This window comes from Marasmius oreades, chromosome 2 (assembly GCF_018924745.1).
Source record: "Marasmius oreades isolate 03SP1 chromosome 2, whole genome shotgun sequence".
Taxonomy (NCBI): Eukaryota; Fungi; Basidiomycota; class Agaricomycetes; order Agaricales; family Marasmiaceae; genus Marasmius; species Marasmius oreades.
Genome location: NC_057324.1, coordinates 508,780 through 529,438, shown reverse-complemented (window position 1 = coordinate 529,438; position 20,659 = coordinate 508,780). Strand labels below are relative to the sequence as shown.

The 20,659-nt window shown below is 47.7% G+C and overlaps 2 protein-coding genes across 2 annotated transcripts; one reads left to right on the top strand and one right to left on the bottom strand.

Annotated features, from left to right (window-relative positions):
* Positions 1-16,242: 16,242 nt before the first annotated feature.
* On the top strand, positions 16,243-16,610 carry E1B28_003758 (uncharacterized protein; the record flags this gene model as incomplete). Its single annotated transcript, XM_043148191.1, has 3 exons — positions 16,243-16,333; positions 16,396-16,494; positions 16,570-16,610. 3 exons carry the CDS (start codon positions 16,243-16,245, stop codon positions 16,608-16,610), a joined length of 231 nt encoding a protein of 76 aa, XP_043012783.1.
* A 622-nt stretch (positions 16,611-17,232) lies between these two features.
* E1B28_003757 (uncharacterized protein) lies at positions 17,233-20,401 on the bottom strand (the record flags this gene model as incomplete). Its single annotated transcript, XM_043148190.1, has 9 exons — positions 17,233-17,897; positions 17,951-18,536; positions 18,587-18,683; positions 18,738-18,913; positions 18,971-19,112; positions 19,157-19,385; positions 19,437-19,638; positions 19,698-20,215; positions 20,275-20,401. 9 exons carry the CDS (start codon positions 20,399-20,401, stop codon positions 17,233-17,235), a joined length of 2,742 nt encoding a protein of 913 aa, XP_043012782.1.
* Between the last annotated feature and the right edge of the window lie 258 nt (positions 20,402-20,659).

Genomic DNA, 20,659 nt, shown 5'->3' with positions numbered 1-20,659 from the left:
TTGGACTTGTACTTGTCCTAGAAGACCCAATTTTGACTTCTTCGGGACCAGATGAATCGTTCTCAGAATGCAGGGAAAGAGCACAGTAGACCACGATGTGTTGACAGAGGTGTTTGCTTCTGGAGAGAGAGGCGGAAGCACATGGCGTAGCAGCAACAAGGTGAATGCTGAGGACGTCGGGGTTTACTTGGTGAGATCAAGTAAGTATGCTGGCTGATGCTTTGGGTCGGAGGGTAAAGCGCATCGTATCACAGAAAAACTGTTATAAATTGGAGCAAATTTGGAGTGAGAATTTTCAAGGGATTTGATAAGAAAATGTGACACGTTGAATTAAAACCGAGGAGGGGAAATCTTACCCATAATGTGAAACGCGTCGTATACATAGCTGCGAGATCACTTAAGGCCCCAATAGTACCTGCTACGACGCTAAATTATAGCTGTTTAACTGCTTCCTCAACATCATCTTATGTGCCGACTCAGGGTTCTCGTTAATAAATACAGACAGTACAAAAAGCTAAGAATGTATAGGTCTCACTAGTAGTAAGTCCGCGCTACTCGTCCGGCTCAGAATCATCTCCGAAGTCACTACATAAGTCCCAAGAATTGCTTGCCCAGTCGAACTTCCTCTGATTGCGTGAGTAGAGCGGCCAGTGATCAACAACTTGTTCTCTAGGGATATAGGAACGCAATCGGGTACCGTTACTCTTCTCCCAATAGTAAACCTTTGCCTTGGACTTCCTTGATCGGGGCGAGTTTGATCTTGCCATTTTTTCTCGACCGATCTGCTTTGCTCTCTCCTCTGGCGTTTGGTTGGCAAATTTCCTGGCGTTGGCCGCATCTCTGCGAGCGAAGAACTCTTGCCACGTTTCGCCAGGTCTTTGGCCCGAGCCATGCTCAGGAGCAGAAGACGTATCGTCAGAGTCATTGTGAATGCTGTGCAATGGTGCAGATTCCTGAGGCGCACTTGAAGGACCCGGCACTGGTGCCTGTTGTTGAGGACCACAGAGTTCTGTTTCCATGGATTGGGAGGGGGGTAGAGATAAAAGCGGCAAAACAGATGGAGGTAAGCTGGCATCTCTTGTTTCCATTTTCGCCCCCACTCCGGTATTAGGAAGGGGCGGGTGTGGCAAAGTTGGTGAAAGGGCAGCACTCATTTGGAGGTTGCCTGTGTCGAGTTTAAAACGCTTTCGATCACTGGCCCATTCACGGATCGTTCTTTTTTTACTTGGCACTGCTTGAATGGTCCTTACCCCATCATGTCCGCTTGAACGAGTCAGTTGTTTACCGCGTTCGTCCTCCGAATCGAACGCGACGTTGGGAAGCCACTTTTCGCTGGCCTGAGATTTAGGCAATTTATCAATCGGGACCCGTGCAGGGCAAGCATTTTCATCAAAAGGGATGGTGATTTGGGGAGAAGGTTCCCTAAGGATAGGTACTGGCGAAGGGGGGGGCGGTCTGGGTGAGGGTTCCCGAGGAGATATTGAAACTTCTACAGGACACACGTCCATCTTTTGATCGATTGGTAGTCCTTCGTCAAGTTGGGGTGCAGCTACCTCCTGTTCGGGAATATCTTCCTCTCGACCTTCTTCCAGAGGAGGTATTGGAACTTCAGGACACACGTCCATCTTTTGATCGATTGGTAGTCCATCGTCAACTTGAGGCGCAGGCACCTTCTGTTCGAGAATTTCTTCCTCTTGACCTTCTCCTTCCAGAGGAGGTGTTGGAACTTCAGGACACACGTCCATCTTTTGACCGACTGGTAGTCCATCGTCAAGTTGAGGTGCAGGTACCTTCTGTTCGGGAATTTCTTCCTCTTGACCTTCTCCTTCCAGAGGGCGCAAAGCCTCTATCGCTCGACGTAGTATCCATCCCGTATCAAACACATCTGCCGGTGCGAATTGTGTCGTGCCATGCTTGCAGATCCCCCAGTTGCCAAGGAAGCGATGCCTCCATTCATATGTTTCTATGTCGATGCCTTTTTTCATGTTCTCCTCGATACATGTAGCGACTGACGGCAGCCTATCCACAAAATCATGCAATAGGACATTGTCTAAGAACAGCTCGGAAGTAATCGATTCGTTGGATGCACCTTGAGGACGCGAACAGAGTGTGGCATGTAAAGCAAGGCATTGTTGCGCTAGATAATCATCCCGGATATCCAACAATTCGAAATTGTCAATAGGATTGTCTTGCGCATCCATACACACCACCTGTATCTCATTCTGTAGCCACTCCAATAGATCTTCAGCACAGGCTTGTGCTCCTTCGTAGACCTTTTCAAGTTTGCGAACGACGGATTTACTGTAATATCGCTCCTCCCACAACAAGCTACCCATCTGAATGATATTGTATGTCGAGAGGAGATCGAGGAGCCCAGACATGGTCCATAGGTTGGGCACATCTTCCCAAGATTCTTGGATGTCACCGAAGTAGTCCGAGTCGATGAGCTCGTCTGCCCAGAAGCAGATGATGCGTGCGAGCGTCATTCGATGATCCGTATCATCCAGGTTAGTCAAAAGACGACCATGGGTGAAGGTATGTAGTATACCCATACAGGTCTCGCTCATGGTGGTTGCCGTGAAGAAATGTGATCCATGGCAGAGGGAATTGTCAAGGGTTACTACATAGTGGGGAGTGCAGGGACGCATCAAGCTGATTGCACGAGAATGAGTCAATAGATAGAATGAGGGGTTCTGAGAACTCACAAAATATCGCCCGGTCGCAAAATCAATGGAATGGGAACCATCGACACACTATTTTCCATGCCGGTCTCGAAATCCACAAAATCCCGTTTGGAAGTCGCCGACGGGTCCTGGGGTCCGGGAACAAGCATGAAAATTAACTTGACTCCAGTCTGGGGTGCAAGCATTGTACAGTAACCGCTTGTATCAATGTGAGAAGGGTGGTTGGCAAATTTGGTGGCGAGTAAGTGCCAAAAGCCAACCTTTGAAGGAGGGGGGCAGCCTCTGAAGAGGGGGAGATCTTTAGTATGCGTGAACGCCCGGGCGTCTGTCATTAGGTGACATGGACGTAGCTCCTCTCCGTAACTGCCTTCAATGTCCAAACAGTTTAGCTGTTTGCCACGGGCCCGAATCCCTTGTTCGTACACCTGCCGGATTGTACCTCGAACGATGTGTGCATTGGCATTTGCCCCATTTTTTCCGCGAAGACTTAGGTCTGTCGTAAGGATTTTAAGTGTATTATTCCTCTCTCATCGAAGGTATTGGCTTACCATGCATCTCCCGGATTGTATCTAGTCTCCCGATCCGGCTAAGGACTCGGGTACACCACTCCTGGTCCCTTTCGGAGATGGTACCGTTCCCTTGGACAAATATATGTCTGGCGGAGAATGCGGTCTGAAGTGCCGTCCTCGGTGTACAAGTATACTCATCATGGCTCATTACCATGAGGGACGGATGGTGCTTTCGAACACTGTGCACGGCTGCAAGGCGTTCCACATTTCCATTACTTTGTACGTCAAAGAAGGGAAGGGTGTCCAACAGGTCATCATTGACTTGGTTGCAGGCCAACATCAAGTTCCAGACCTCTTCGAGGACATGTTTTTCCTGACGCTCTCGTGAGACCACCCAACTTGTAAATACAATAGACATATCACTCACATGAAATCGCATTCGAACTATGAGTGAATTCCCTGTATAGTCGTACAACGTCCACTCTTCTTTAGAGTGGTACCAGGCTACTTTCGAGGAATCGAAATTGAGCTTTGGTACAGTCTTCGCTTTGCCTTTCGTCCCTTTATTGTTTTTCTTCCCCTTCTGGACTTTGACCACAGATTCTTCCTCTTCAAGTTCATCCACTTCGGAATCGTCACCTGCTTTCATGTCCTCTTCGAAATCATCGTTTTCGGCTGCCTTCGTTTCCGTTCCCTTCAAACGATCTGAACACCTGTTCTGATGATGTTCCAGACCTTCTCCTGCTTCCTCCGCTACTGCAAGCAATTCTTCCAAGAAGGTGATCTCTTTTATAACGACATCGTCGGGATGGTAGCCCTCTTGCGGGGTGTCTTCATGCATTTCGATATCGGAGAGGTCAGAGTCCTCGTCAGAGTCTAAATCAGTAAGCTCAGATTCCTGGTCCACGTCAGCTAGTGCAAAATCCCGGTACTCGGCAAGCTCCAAGAGACCATCCTCGAACTGAACGCTTGGATGGCATCCGGTATAATATTCGATCTCTTCCCCAAGTGACAAGATGCTGGCCACATCATCATCTGGGAATGTCGTAGATTCTTCGTTGTTCGGTACGGGCGGGATTGACGGTGAAGGTGCGATGGGAGATGGAGGTGCGATGGGAGATGGAGGTGCGATGGGAGATGGAGGTGCGATGGGGGGTGGAGGTAACGGTGTCAGATTAGAATCACCCCCCATATACACATCCTCCTTTTCCGCAGCTTTAGCTGCTGAAAGTACTTTTGCCTCTTCTTCAAACTCCATTATGTACGCCGATAGAATTTGAGGTCGTTGAGCCTTCTTTTCCATCAGTTGAAATTCTCGCAAGGTCAATCCAGTGTCTAGAGTGATGTCAATTACACCGATGCCGGGCAGTCCGGATTGCGACTCACCGCTATGAAAGTATCGCCTGTCTTCACTAGAAAGGGAAATCTCGTCAAACTTCGGATCACTCGGTATGTGGGTAACAGCATCGTCGAGGAAATTCGTCAGAGACTCGAGGGCTGTCTGCTGCCCTTCCACAATTCTCAGAACGCAACGCCACATACTGTCATCTAGGTATCTTATCACGGGCAGGAAGTTATTCCCCAGGTGCAGCCAGTGCTATCATTATAACGTCAGGTTTTCGTACGACCATCACGGTACCATCTTTTACCTGGAATAAATCGGAGCGCGGAATGTGCTTTTGCGTAGTTTGTGCGCCGACAAGCAGAAAGAGGGACGATATAGCAAGAGCACCGTAGAGAGGGCCTCGAATCGTGGCTGGGGTCAGATTATGGTCGAGTTTTAACTCTATAATCCGTCGTCGAATGGCTACATTCTCGGGACCGTCAACTTGGCTGTTTAAAGAACGACATCAATAACGATAACAAGGTTGATATAAATCCCCCACCGTAGAAGTACTTCCTTCAATTCACTCTCTTTCGATGGGAGATCAGGATGGCCCTGTAGCGTGGAGGTGAGTATAAATTCCGTGATCTCGACGCACATGTACTGACCATCTTGAAGTAACTAATAAAGAACGCCGCTGCAGATATGTTCTCCAAGAACAATGGCCAAGGTCGCCTTTCCACTGCTTTTCTCCAAGGCGAATAAGTGCCTAAGGAGCAAATTAATCTCACGGGACTCCAGGGTTTCGCCGACGTTTGGGAAATCAAGCGAAATGGTATCTCTGTTAGTATTCTGCTCCTGGTGTACCTGCGTGTGCAACGTACGAATAAGGTGTGGCCATCTCTCTAGTTGGCGAAAGCTGGTCTGTTGATTTGTTATTCATGTGTTTCGCACATGGAATAGCAATCACAAAAGCTCATGGTTTGGAGGAGGTGTCATCGACTGAAGTATCGTGTTGTTCAATGTTGTCCTATGCGTCTTTTCTTTTACACACGTAAATTTTCATCCTACCATGCTAGAAAATCCATTTGGCGGGCACCTCAATTCCATCAACAAACAGAATAAAGTCAAATTCAAGGTATGGACATCAGCGGGAATCGTGAATTGTCAATGCTGCCATTATTCTGTGTGATCCTCTGTAAATTTGAAGTGCGGTGGAGAGGCAAGTCTTTCTGGTATGGTAGCTCCTCTGAAAACAACGCTTTATGTCATTGCTAGATGGGTATGTGTTGATGAATGTCTCTCAGTAGAGGAATCAGACAGACGCTCCCCCCTCAACCTAACCAAAAGTGGGGCAGATTGTGGTCAGCTATGACTCCATGTGTTCCTATTGCAAGAAATAGTGGAACGATGGACAAAATTACACCCAACTCTTGCTCCGCTTACTAAACAAATGCGCTGGGTGATACCTGTTTGTCACTGCCGCAATCACACTGCCAGTTGTGAGCCTCTGTATCTCTATGTCTATAAGGAAGGTGTCGGGGAGTTCAAGGGTGAAACGGCAGAGCAGATCATTTGGGGCTTCCTAAACGGAATTGGTCCCTCAGTAACGACAGATGAGCTTAGGTCGACGCGAGGACACACTGAACCTGTGTATTGGAACCTGGAATTGGAGGAAGACTGTTTGGGATAGGTCAGTTCAGTTTGGGGTTTACAGTACTCTGGTTCATTACCTAGCCCATTAGGACAGCAACTGTACAATGAAATTGGTGACCTCAAAATTCGATACGTGAAAAACCGAGACCACCTGCTCGGACTCTGCGAAATCCATGGGATGAAGGCAGTACAGTGGTCTACGATGGACAGATCGCCCCGAGTGGATAGTACGAAAAAATTGTCTGTCAAATCGGTTTACATGCACGACAACGATGTGAAGGGTAGGTAATTCCCCTTAACTATCCGCTTACTCCATTGATACGCATATTCTTAGCACCAACGCTGGAGTCACTTGCTGCCCAACTGCGAGTCGCCTCTGAGGAAATTGAAACCCCCTCCGGGAAACAAAGGATGAGCGTAGCAGCTAGATATCTCGAAGACGGCATGGATCTTATGTTGACTCAGTCAGTGTGCTTGTTTCGCGATCACACAAATCAATCTCAACAAACATATAGAGAACACTTGAGGCGACATATCCGTAACCAGTCTGAAGGCTTACCTGATACCAAGGAACTCCTCAAGCGTAGAAACAAGCTCGCCCTGCGTCTGGGAGCCTTTCGAAAGGAGCAGGGGAAGATCATTTCCCGGATGCTGCTTTGCAGTATACCCTGGGCCTTCCTTGTCATCCAGAAGAGGAGATTCTGTGCATGCCGTGCGACTTTGATGAGGAGGAACGACTTCAATTCAAGCTAATGCCTCTTGCTAGTCGACAGGTCAGGCTTGTCAAAGGCAGGCTCTTTGACATAGTCCGCGTTTTAAGAAGGGATGTGCGTGTCCTCACTGCTGCCCGCGATCGGAAATCCAAGCATGACCGTGGTCAGGCTGCCAATACTCGGTCTACGAACCAGATCCACAGTTTGCAGTCAAAGCGGGACGGGCATATCCAAGACTACGAATTTTTGCGGGGGACATTGCGCAAGTTGGGAGCCCTTGACGAGGATGAATGGCCCAGGCTCAGAGTCGAAGACACATTCCGAAAGTCCACCGAGCAGCGTCGCCTACCTGGTTCGTCACGGATTGAAGAAGGCACACTTTGGAAAAACATTGGAGTCTCTCGAGTTGACGATGCTGAGTTGGGAGTGCAAATGGAGTTGGGTCAATTACAACTGAATTCGGAGGACGAACCAAGTTGCAGCACTGAATTTCACTTCGGTGAGTTATCTCCTAACAGAGTCTGAAATCTTGTGTTAATGTCTCTACTAGGCACGCGGATGTCCAGAGCTCAACGTGACTTCCTTCACGTTTCTTAAATGCATGGCAGTGACATTTCCACATTTCAGCGCGACCCCAAACTACGGACTCGGTGCCACAGAGGACTGGCGACAGCAAGAAACCGTCGGCCAAGAAACAGCATTACAAGGACGTCGAAGAGTCCACAATCGAAAGCCAGCAACGGGCACGCAATGACGGATGGATCTGGACACCAGGAAAGTTAAAGAGGATGTCGCTAGTGGAGATCCAGCAATGGGAAGACACTTGTCAGTAATATAACGACACGGCGTTAGGTTAAAGGTCTGACTATTGCTTAAAGCTGACCAAGTTCAATACTTTCGGGCTGAGGCGGACTACGAGCGGGTCCGTGAAGAGCTCGAGTTCAAGCATAGCTGCTTCGGAAACTCTATACGATATTTCTCCGAGAAACGGGACTACTGGAAGACCTTAGCTTGCACCAGCGTTATATGTGGGCATATTGCGTATGCAAAAAAGCAAGAAGCAATGTATGAAGCTCTCCGGGCTGACTGCGAGACCAAATACAAGCTATGCGGCATTCCAATGCTTGTCAATATTCCGGATGGAAAAATTCTTGGAGATCAAGTCATGCTGTTCCGGGAAATGGAGGAGAAAAGGTTTCCCTTCAATCGGTTCGTCTTTCTGTTATCTTCCCCCTTATAATCTGAACTTAGTCTCACTAGATACGCTGGCGGCTTGCTTCCGCGATCCTACTGTACATGTAACCGGTTTTGGAGACACTCGTGAAGGAACTGAAGAAGGCAATACCTCATCCTAGGCCAGAATCCTTTTTACATCGAGCCCCGATCTTAGAAGACAAATAAACGGTTCGCCTTGCCTGTAGTTCAACACGTTCAATCTTGTAGATACCCATCCGGACTATAACGACGCATTGCCGGTATGATCTTTCTAGATAACTCGTATGGACTGTAATGGTCCAATGCCAATAAACCCTTGAACGTGTCCGGCCTCTCCGTGGTTCAAGGCTTAGTAACTGCTTCTGCGCAGACACAAAGTCGGCAATGGGATGTAGGCGATGATTGGTTTCTGGTCTACGCCAGGTTTGGGTAATCATGTCAAATTGTTCGCTTTGCCTCTGAAAGCTCGTGGAGCGAAGGATTGACCCGTCCCGGTCAAAACTGGACGTCGGAAAGTCGCGTTGAGGGCAAACCCCCGGGAACACCGTTGGATGCCATTCGCATTTCTTTCGCGACCTCTGAACTCATATACAGGTCTGTTTCAAGGGTCAAGGCTCGAGCGAATCACCAAGACCTCGACATGTAAGACATCCATCTCCTGAAGACGCAGTTGGATTAGGTCAGTGTGGTTGGGTACATTCTTTTTATCATTTCAACATTCATTTCATTTCTTATGTGTTTCGCTCCCTGGGTACACAATCAGTGCCCGAAAATGTTTCTGTTAGCTTTGAAGATAAAACAGATCTTTTAGTGTCTTCAACTGATGTCCAAGCTAGTGTCAGTTCTCAAAGCACCTCCCTCGACCTCAAGGCGACCTCCATCTCAAGGCGACCTCCATCTCACAGCTCCTTGATTGCAAGGAGCCAACGCTGTTACCGGGTACAGATAGCCTTCCGAGCCATGATATCACGCCTGGCACCGATATCTGCATTGAGCTGCCGAAACCCTTGAAGAGCTCAACTTCGTCGTCAAGTTCCCGCCCATCAGACGGTCAATTGAACAAAGCTTTCAAGTTTGGGAGAATGGTACCGAAGACTTCCCCCGAGAAGGAGAAATCACCCATGACATTGTCTGATATAATTCCTCCCCTATCTCGTGTTCGCACTCTCTCCGATTCCTCCTCCGCAGAAGTGGACGACTCAGTTCTCAAGTCAATCTTGGAGAAAGCAACGGAAGTTCCTAATCGTCAGAACGTTCCCCGACCACGAGTGAATTCCGACTCTAGTATCAGGGTTCGAGCGAGGGGTAATGTCCAATCGACCATCCAGTACCGTCATTCTCGCCACGAATCAGGTATGAGCTTCATTGGGTTTGATTCCTTCGAGGAGGTCAGGCGCGGATTCGAGTTCCATGACTATCGGCCAGCTTTCTATCCTCCGAGCACTACCAATACTAGGCGGAACGTTCATGCATGACAGGAATCCACTGTCAGCTTCGCTTCCGTCTCCTCGTATGGTTTCGTTCTCAACAACGGGGTTCCTGATCCATTCGACTACGGATTGCCAAGCTTGCGAGAGAGGCCTTCCTCTGAGGATATGTCATCTATCTCCATGAGCGTAGACGACACATTTTCATTCATGCGTCACCCATCTTATCGACGAAGGCGCATCGAAAGCGATGCCTCTAGCTTCTACTTCAATCCCATTGCTCCTCCAAATGCTCGTGGTCATCGTCGCCAGGAATCCAACATGTCCGTAGTTTCCCAAGGTCCCCCTATCAGTCTTTACAACCGTAGTGCGCACAGACGGAACGAATCTAGTGCTAGCATCAACTCATCCTTTGGCATGCATGGCGCAAACGCACGTACGTCTTGGGTGCGTCATCGCCGAGGTGCATCAGCCGACTCCGTCGACAGCAGTCGTTTATCCGTTGTGCAATTGGGCAGACCTGGTATCGGCGACAAGATGTTTGACATGCCTGACTATGGCGCACCACTCACATCTATCTCGGCTTCTCCAGAAAGTACAATGGGTGAACAGTTTGGGAATCGGACTACTTATGATTACGACTCCATTCTCGACGATGATCAGCAATCCGCTACTGTTGAGGATTCGTTGTTTGAACAAACTGGCAACAGGAGCAGCATTTCTTCGGACTCCGTGTTTGGCTATGATGACTCGGGCTCTCATCAGTTGATGCCTACTACGCATTATCGGCCGTTGTCCTCACTAAGCATGCAGAGCAATCACGCTTCCATGAGGGAGGATGACACCATGATCAGTGTATGTAACTTTCCATTAACTACTATACCCGACCCTAACTCGGTATTCATAGATGCTTGGTGGCGGGCATGTTCGCCGTTGTTCTGTTGGTTCCGTCATACAAGCCTCTCCATGCGTTCGCGTTGGCAAACGGAAGCAACCTCCGGGAACTCAGGTTAACGAAAAGGAACCTGGCCATGTGAAGACCCAGCCCTCGATCGCTTCCACTTCTTCGTCTAAGGTCGGAGGCGAGTGTATGATTCGGGCGAAGAGAGGGGTATATGAAAGACAGAGTTTGGAAGAGGGTGCCTTGATGGCGGATGGAGAGGACCTTTCATTCTCTCGTAAGTTTTCTCAGACGAATTCTAGCAGCCTTATTTCTCTAATTTCGGTTTGACAGTTGGTTCCCTGCCAGTCTTTTCAAAACCTGCGCCCACTTCACGCTCACACTCCAGCACCTGTACTTCGATTTCAAGTGGTGCCGAAACCCCTCCATTGTCATCCGCAGATGGTTCGTCTGCGTCTGAAGGCTCCCAGTCCAGCATCGATATCGAGCAACTCAACAGGATCCTCTCCAACACTAGTCATCCGGCTGCTATCCGCCCTAGGACTAGAGCTCGTGCTCGAGGACAAGGCCATCGTCGACATATATCTCAAGCGAGAGCATCCCGCTCGTCCGTATACGAGACAATCGAGGAAGAGCTCTGGAACGAATCCTCACCCGATCACTCTGTGAGCATGTCGAAGAACAGCCCTACCGCAATCCAGCCGGTATGTGTTGTGGACCCAGATGCGGCCTCCATTCACTCAACTGACTCCTTCTGGCACGACGAATCGCGTGTCGCTTCTTTACGGCGTTACAACAAGTTACGACACGAAGCGGAACATACGGTCAAGGAGAGCCAACGAGTTTGGAGCGATACACCATTTTCGCTTTATGCGTTGCAGTGTAAGTGCTGTTTTTCTCTCCTTCCATGTGTTGCGTTCTGACTTCTTCACTCTAGCATTTGATCCACCCCGGCATCCTGCTGGTATGCAAGCGTTGCTAGCAGACTCTGTGCAGAACTATGGGCCATTGCCCTCAGAGCTTCGCCCTCGCCGTCGACGTACTTCTTCGAGACCTTCGCCATACCCTCAAGCGAGGACAAGCAAGGTTTCCATGTCGCAAGAGTATCTTTCCCATTCGCCTCCCGCAGTACCTCTTCCACCTGTTCCTGCCCGTGTACCCAAGCTCGAGGATTCACCGCTACAGCTGAAATCGGTCAACACAAACATTTCTTCAGCGAATGCCAAGACGTCTTCCCTGAAACTCAAGAAGGTACTTGCCGCTGTGAACAACAACGCCGAATCTTCGGACTCTTTCAACCCGTATATTGCGTTCGGACAAGGTGCGACCTCGTGTAGTCTCTGCGGCTAGACGCACAACGTTGGGTTGGTCTAAGAGAAGTACCGGTAAATCGTCCTCGGATCTCATGGAGAATTCTGGCACCATGATGACGTGAGTTTCTATCATTTATTTAGAGCTCTCGTCGATTTCTGACAGTTTTTGATTACAGACCTGGCGAGACCCTTCGATTGAGTCGACCTCGACCAAGAGGAAGACCAACTCCTGCTCGTCCTCAATCTGTACGAGTTTGATCGTCTCTTCTTGTCCATCTTTCAAATGGTTATGCTCTGCAGTTGGGAAGGTTGGGCTCGATGGTCAGCCTTCCTATCTACGTTCCTATGCCCTATGCCTCAGTGCTTTTGTTACGTTCACCTTCTTTAAATTTCCTCTATGGCCTCCCACGTTTTTTGTTTCTTCACGCTGATGCTCACGACGAGAAGGATAATGACTGCTCACTGCGTCATGTTCACCACGTTTTTGTTATTTCCACACACGATTCTTAACATTACGTTTTCTGCTTTATTTTTCTCCCCCTTTGCTCTGATTTACGCGCCTTTGTCTCCTATGGTTCTGTCATTGTTGTTTTGCTATCGGCCACTGCTTTTGCCCCCTTGCTGTGTCCCCTTGGGGGTTATTTTCGTTTCCTTTTGTCTGTATAGTTTGTGATGATATAAGACAAAAGTACTGTCATGCCTCAGAATACAATATCGATGTATCTTTTCGTAGAACGAATATATGTGCATCAATTCCTCGCTAGTGACTTGCCGGTAAGATATCAGGACGTGTGCTTGAGAGTCGGAACTCTGGTATACATAGATAGCGATGTAGCACATAACTTCTACTACGCAAGCTACCCCTCTCATGAGGTCACTTGCCTGGCCCGTGCGCGCCGGTGCCCGTTATGATCTCCTAAACACTGACAACGCTCTGTTGTCTCTCCTTCTTCATCATTGACAATTTATCACACCCATCTTCTCCGATGGCCGACCCACTATCCGCAGTGGTAACCGCTCTCAAGTGCAAGCAGATCATTCCCGAAGGCTTCATTCCCTCAGTCTTGTTCTCCATTATCCTTCTGGAAAAGAAGCTACCTTGAGCACAGAACTTGCAAGAGAAGACGCCTTAGACGAACCACAGATTGACTTTACGCCCATGGTTATGTCCAACAAGGCAGCTGGCGATTCGACGAGCAGTGAAGGGGAGACGATGTATACGTTGGTTATTCCAGAAGTATGTCCACTGTCGCTAAGTAAGGCTTTTCATAAAACAGCATCATGGTCAATACCTGTCATTCTGCCAGAGTTGGCAAGGTCATCGCAGGTGAGTCACTTGTACCTTGGATCAGCAGTACCGGCAGTTCCAATTTCGGGGACCATGCCGTATAATCTATTTATCTATCTGTAGGCCCAATGTAGCTCCAAATATTATCGGTTTTGCTCACCATTGAGCTTGTTCGGTAAGAAGGTAAATATATACATACAAATGATGATTGGCGCCCCGGCGTCATTGTAACTTGCCTAAATAGTAAATTGCCTACCAGTAGGTTTCGTACAGCCACATTCACACGTCTGCCCGAGGTAATTACACCTACTTTGAACTACAGGACTAGTGCGTGAAACCGGAGTACTGATGGTCAGGATGTCATCGGAATACACGTATCCTCGTGACATGCCTCCTACATCCTCCTCGATATTCTAATGTCCAGAATATGGCTGGCGTCTATGTATTCCAGACATATCCCAAATATATTTCCGTTATAATTTGGACTTAAACAATTTTTTCTCACACATTCGACTTGCAATATAAGTTACCTCGATCGCGACCGCCAACGTGTACCTCTTATCACGAATCATCAATCCGATTTCCTCTGTCCATTATATGTTGGTTTCTGGGAGTTAGGATGGGTTTGGGTTTGGGTTGGGTTGGACTTATTATGCCCAAGGTGCGTCCGTCAATGCACAATATTATTGACTGTTATGACTTACAATTACGCAGGAATACAATTTGAATATGATTGCAGATGTCAAAGTTTTGGCTTCGGCGGTACCGTTTTAGGGTTCAAGGCGCAACAACATGGAACTTTACCTTCACAAGAAAGCTTATGGAGTAATACAGAGGAAAGAAGTGGCAGAGACAGCATTGAGATATATACGCTATCAAGTGTTCTAGAAAATCTCCGCACAGTGAATGCACAAACGGGGACTGGGGATTTGGTGAGCACACTGTGGGGTAACATCGAAGAAGCGTCAGCTAAGAGCTTGAAGCCGCTTTGCGTGCTAGACAGCCTCAGCTGATGCTGAGATGTTCCCAGTGGTTCTAAATTTCAACAAGATTTCAATCCCTTGCAACCTATTAGGAGGATCGAGCACCGACTTCGGTCAGCCCAGCTGCTGGCAGCTATGCTCGCCTCTGTCATCTGACAACGCTCCACAGAAAAAAAAAACATGTATACAGACAACTTAGCGCACACGGTTGAACTGGTCGAGTTGAACCAAACAATGAACCACGAACTGCCGGCCGGTTGAACTCATAGCATAGTTCAACTCGGCCACCAGTTCAACCTTGTTGAACTCGGTTATCTCTAGCTCATTATGTTTTAACATATTTGGTTCTTCTGTATGGTTCGAACTTCAGGTTGAATTTCTCTAGTCCAATAATAACAGAAATGGAGCAAGAATTCTTGCTGCAAGTAATTTTGAAACACTTAGAAATTCCCTTATAATACCGCGTATCCACAGTCTATCGATGGCCTGCTGGTGTAGTAGTTAAGCCTTCTATATATGTACGTGCCCTATATGCTATAAATAGAGAGATAAGTGATATCATTCCTGCTGTCGTGGGTTCGAATCCTGCACTGCTTTAACAAATTATTTCTTTTACTTCTAAGCTGGTTCAACCGCAATTCCGCCGAACCAGTTCAAGCTCAGTGTTATTAATTAATTAATCCGTAAGCATACAGTTCAATACGTAATTGAACCTTAGTTTGATTATGTGCGCTTCGAACCGATATATTCTCAACTAGGCTCGTCCTACTTTTCCGATCAGATTACTTTCACTCTGATGACTCTCGCAGCCTGCACTCCGGTTTCACATTGACAATGTATTATCTAGGTGTTTGAACATTGAAAGATTCATCCACTTGAAACTCCTTTCCACCGCGGGCTCCTGAACTACTCATGTCGTACGGGATCCAAACAAAAAAGCGAGATTGATATCAGGAAGTTGCAGACGAGTGGCGAGGCATCAAATAGATGGCCACTGCACTGCGAATAACGAGAATATTATGCATGGTGCTTCCGCCTTACTTTGCTAGTCACACTCGGTCAGAGCTCTACTTGAAGGCAGCCGAAAGCTCTGCCCCGTACCCGTAATGAAACTGACCGCCTGCCGATAGGTCGGCTTGGTTATCACCGAACTATGCCAGGTGACGGCATACCCCGCCTCTGTCCATTCCCGCTTTTGCCGTCAAGTGTGATCGACAAGAACATGATTTACTGTATCAGATTGAGCTGGGCGTCGTCATCAATACCTTCATCAATGGTGAATCAATTCGTGAAGAAGTCATCTAAGCCATTGCATCAGACCCCGAGTGCAAAGCTGAGTTGTAAGTATATCGATTTGATATTGTTATTCAAATGAACTTTAGATGTAGATTCTATTTGCGATTGACTCCACCCTAAAACCAATCACAGCTGTGGACATACTGCGTCGTGGCGACCTTCATCGGGCGTATGATTCAAAATAGCCTATTGCAATTCTCGCTTTCACTAGGCGGCCTAATGACCTTTTTACTTTCATGTTCGTGACGATCATACTGTAACGACTCGTCGGTGCGACCTGCCCCAGTAACGACGCAGATTTCGCCAGAGGGTTCGCATCACTTACTACGTTTCAACTATGTAACTTCCGTCGAATTTCATCAAAATGCTCAGTGCGCCACCTTCTTGTATCAGAAATGATAAGAACCTACACAATATCATCAGTCAGATCTTGCTTCGGCGGTCGCGATGGGTTCTTCGAGATCTGATTAATTCAATTTTTTAACGACAAGCCATAATGGGGCCGGGTTTCGAGGGCAGAAGATGATTCATTCTACCTTCGTGACTCATGAGTCATGTACGATCGCGCCTTGGAAGAGGACAACCACCGTCATCTATTCAGGTATAGATTAAGTCCTAGAGTGGCATAGACTCAGTGCGCAGAAGATGGCCGTGCTATGATTGTACTACTCTTCAGTTGCTAGCTGCCGTGCTGTAGAGTGAAGCGAGTATCTCCCGTGTATCAATGTCCGAGGAAACAACATCTTCGTTTGAGACAATGATTGGAGTAAGCGAGCTGTGGCTGATACTCCACCCGCCAAGAAGCGGTTTGTTGCGACGCTTCTTAATTTCTGTAAGTAAACGGCCACGTAGCAGGAGGCGAAAACGTATAAAAAGAGGACCTACCGAGCCAATATTCCTCACCAAACACTCGTCTCAACAACTACAACCATCATGTTCTTCAAAACCACTGCAATCATCTCTACTCTCGCCGTCCTCTTCATCGGCCAAGCTATGGGTAGTGTCTTGATCGCTACCGACCCAGGTGAGGAGTTTCGCTGGCATCGACGTTGACTAACGAGGCTGACGCTGAATGTACGCTTGTAGTCTCTGCCTGCGGTCCGCCTAACAACAAGGACCATCATGCTGGAAGCAGCTGCAAATTCTACTCTGGCCCTTCAGATAGTTCCCGTGTGCTTTCTGGCAGTAAGTTACACGCTCCATAGTTATCAACCAGCGCAGAAACTCACCTATGTTGTCCGCGTTCCCTCGTTTTTCCAGCTTGCGTCGATCGCAATGGCAAGTTGACCTGCGTCCCTTAAATACCGACCATTAGAAGTGCCAATTTCTAAGCATGAAAAAGGCTCATAATACACGGTTGATACTTGGTCTTCTTGTTCTTTGTAGTTAACCGAAATCCCCGATACATATTGCTTCCGGATATGAAATAGAGACTAAGAACGTGAGTGAACTGCTTGCAAGGCAAGTGGTTTTTGTAGGAAGTTGGATGACATCGCCGCCCTGCAGGATGAGAAACCTTCACGAACAGTGATAGAAACTAGAGGTACTGACTGTGACTCATAAGTCAATATCATATACAATCTCGATCGGTATTTCTCACTCAGCTTTGCTTTTATGCCACCTTCCATGTTAGACCAAGAAACCTACATTCAGGCCATAGCTTACCAATGCGGCAGCACATAGCATATACCTGAAATACTCCTCCGAGACCTGACCACGATTGTTCAATAATAAAGGCTCCCTACTGCATCAGCAACTTGCACAAATTACTGGTGAACTTTTCGGCTTTTTTTGGACTTTCTGCGGCTTTTCAGCTGGTGAGAAAAGTTCACCAGTTGGAAAAGCTGAAAAGCCCACCAGTCGAGCATAAGCAAAAAAATTACAGTTGAATTGATACATGTATTATGTAGAAAATAACTACGATTACACTGATATAAACTCAAACAAATGATGATCCGCAAATTTGTTTACAAAAAAGGACTGGAATGCATCTAACGAGGAAGAGTAATGAATGTTTTCCGGTAGGGGTGAAGCTCCATAAGAAGGGAGTAAATGTACGCCGCGTGCTATAGCGTCGAGGTGGATGACCTCAATGGTACGCCGCCCACGTTCGTCCTTCTCGGGGACCACCCTCCACATGCCAGTTTCGTCATCTGGCTCATCTCCGTATGGTTCGAACCAGTTTACAAGGGCACATGGATAATGTTCCTCACGGAAGTAGAACGAGAAAAGTAGGAGCACTCGGGCAACCCACATTCCTTGTAGCCCAGGTTTATCGTCGTCCAGAACAACGAGAGCCGTATCACGGCGTGCTCCATCACATCGCCATTGTGGGGTCGACCATATGCGCTCTGAATACATGCCACCTGCACCACAAAGATCGCTCGGGGCATAGAACCGAGCGACAGCAGAATGATAGACCGAAAATTTTCCAGAAAGAACTGGAAGCTGTTCAACAGGGATCCTGTGTAGGGGAACCTCGGATTGGGGGTTGAGTTGGTCGTAAAGGAATCGTTGTACAAGTTCGGGGAGAAGTGGCTGCTGGACATGTTGAGCGAGCTTTTGAAGACGACGAGGGTAGCTGCGTGCTGGTAAAGACATGTTAGAATACGGTAAAGATGGTCCAAATTTGTTCACGCACCTCGAGTTGCTGCCAGTTTGATTGATGACGTTGCTTTCGAACCAGAGACAGGACCAAGGTCAATGTTTTCGTCAGTCATTTCCTCAACCTCCTCCATAGCAACTGTCATTGCATCCAAGAAATCCTCCTCCTGCACCATCTGAGTGAAAAACAATGTGCTCCCTATCATCCACCCTCTCTTCTTCAGTTTTGCCCATAGCCCTTGGAGTTTCTCCCCACGACTTATAATCTGCAGCATCTGGCGCAGTGCGTTGAACCGGTTGGAACGGCGCCATGGCTCTTTCACAGCCTTGATGTGCTTCGACTCCGTGATGGACGAACAAAGCCCATTTGGCGAGCCAAACAAACGGATGCTACGAGGGTAATGTTGAAGCGAGTGTTGACGGGGGAGTGACGTGTCATCACGAACACCAGTTGTGACAAAGATTTGACGGTACATGTGGAAGCGGGATCGATGGAGTTCGAATGTTGCCAGGTCGTCAGTGGTGAGCAAGTTTTTTCGTGCAATATAACAACACTCCATGAAGGCAGACAGTGCCTTTACCATGTCAGACGGGACATAGCCTACGATAGCTGCAATATACACCTGTGAAATCATTAAAATACAAATGAGTGATAGAAACGAGTAGTACGCACCTTCATCAAAGCTTTTGAATCATCGCCTGTCCACTGATTGAAGTCACGTCCGTCAGGGAATCGTCTAAGACCTGGGAAAGCCGGCACGGCTGATATACTGATTGAACTATAAGGTCAGTAAATGATTTACGATGTTTTTTGAACTACATACCGTCGATCTATGTCTTGTATGATGGCAAGTGCTTTGGGGGTTGGATATGTGGCCATGATGTATTCATTGATCCATGTCACGAGGTGGTCTTTGAATGTTCCTTTGATCAGTTGATGGAGAAGGTCGGGAGCCATGATTTCATGGATGTCTGCTCGGGGAAAATGATGAGTGAAGGGCTAACCGTCATGGGGTTGATTAACAAACATGGCTGATAATGAAAAAAACAAACTCACTACAACATCGACACGAACACCATAGTCATCCCAAAGGATCCCTGGGTCAAATACAGTGACCATGAATTCTCTAATGCTCCGGCTTCGAAGATGGACATGGGTTGTATTGTCGAGGTTGTCGGGCTGGGCATCACATCTACCTCTGTTAGAACTTGAGAAATGAATTTTTTCGAAGATAAAACTTACTTTGGGCACCACCCTGAAACGATACCAGAAAGCCAAACTTGTTCGGGATAGTCAGCAATATATGGGCCAATTCCATATACTGCCTTGCGGTAGTGGCCATCAGCACAGAGAAGTACCTCTGGCCGCTCCATACCTGACCGTAAAGGCTCGTACATCAGGGTTAAGCATGCATGGTAGAGCTGGCGAGAAAAGCGTTGATATTCAATTGTTTTCCTATGCTTCTTAGATGCTATTTGTATACGTGAGTATGAGATAGAACTTACTGAAAATTTGAGCTTACTTTTTGGAATAGGAATGAATCCACCTGGTAGAACACCTGGTCCATGGGCTCGTCGTGCAGCATTGGTGATGTTAGATGGAGACATGTACCAAGGATGATACTCTTGGTGGCCAGTAGCGACCGACACGGTTGTCTTGTCACTTCCCGCTACCAATGCGACGAACATGGATCCGTGAGTTGATGGATCCTTTGAAATCTTGTCCTGTTAACAATGATATTGAGTACCTGACTCGGAGATAGAGGTAGAGCTGTAATACATACTGATTGCATCCACGCCCAGTCGCCTGACATCACATTAGAATAAACCCGCTTTCCGTCCTTGTTGAATTGGCGATACGCTGAGAAATTCATCTTGCCTTCGAAATGTGAATTGGCAAGTTGCTCCTTGAGTAATTGGCGGGAATCTCGAAAATGGAGTTCGTAAGTTTCGGTCATCCACCATGGAGGACTAGGAGGACGTGGGCCAGTATACTTCAGATGGTAGGTTTTCCATGGTACAGCATTCTCACGTATCTTGTCGATACATGAGTACATATCCCTTGCTGTGGACCACGGAATATCCCCGCCATACTTCCATACCGCTGCTGCCCACATGTCCAGTGCTTTATTGATTTCGGTGGCAGAGCTTTGGGCCTGCACAAAGTGATAGTGAGCAAAATCAAAAGTAAGCCGGTCCTCGAATGGAGCCCAAGCCTCGGGATTGTCAGGATGTGGTAGGGGCGGTGGTTGTGGGGGTGCATTTCCTGGAAGAAAGTTTCCTTGTTGATCACAAGGCCTGCCTTTATATTAGCATCGTGCTCGTGTCAGTCATCTTGGATGGTAAAGAGCCAGAACTTACCAGAGAGTAAGGGATGGCGTTGGTAAGTAAAGTCTGGATCATCGTTGCTTGCTCTGGGTGGTGGTGTGATGGGTCGGTGCTTAGCAAGGGAATGCCTTGTCAATCCGCTACGGCTTTTACAAACCATAGCGCACTGCTGGCATGTATAGCTTCGCTGATAGAAGTGATGCCGAAACATCGTACTTGGAGGAAAGACAGAACTGGGAAAACAAAGTTGGTTAAGTGACAACTGGGATAACGAGAGTGCCACGTACCAGAAAAATCCTCAGCAACGCGTGTCACAACCTAACATCCTCTGAGTCACCATCCTGTTCCGCACCCACATTCTTTTTTCCCCTTCCTGACCATAACCATTCCAACACCCATTCCTTTACATTCCAATTTT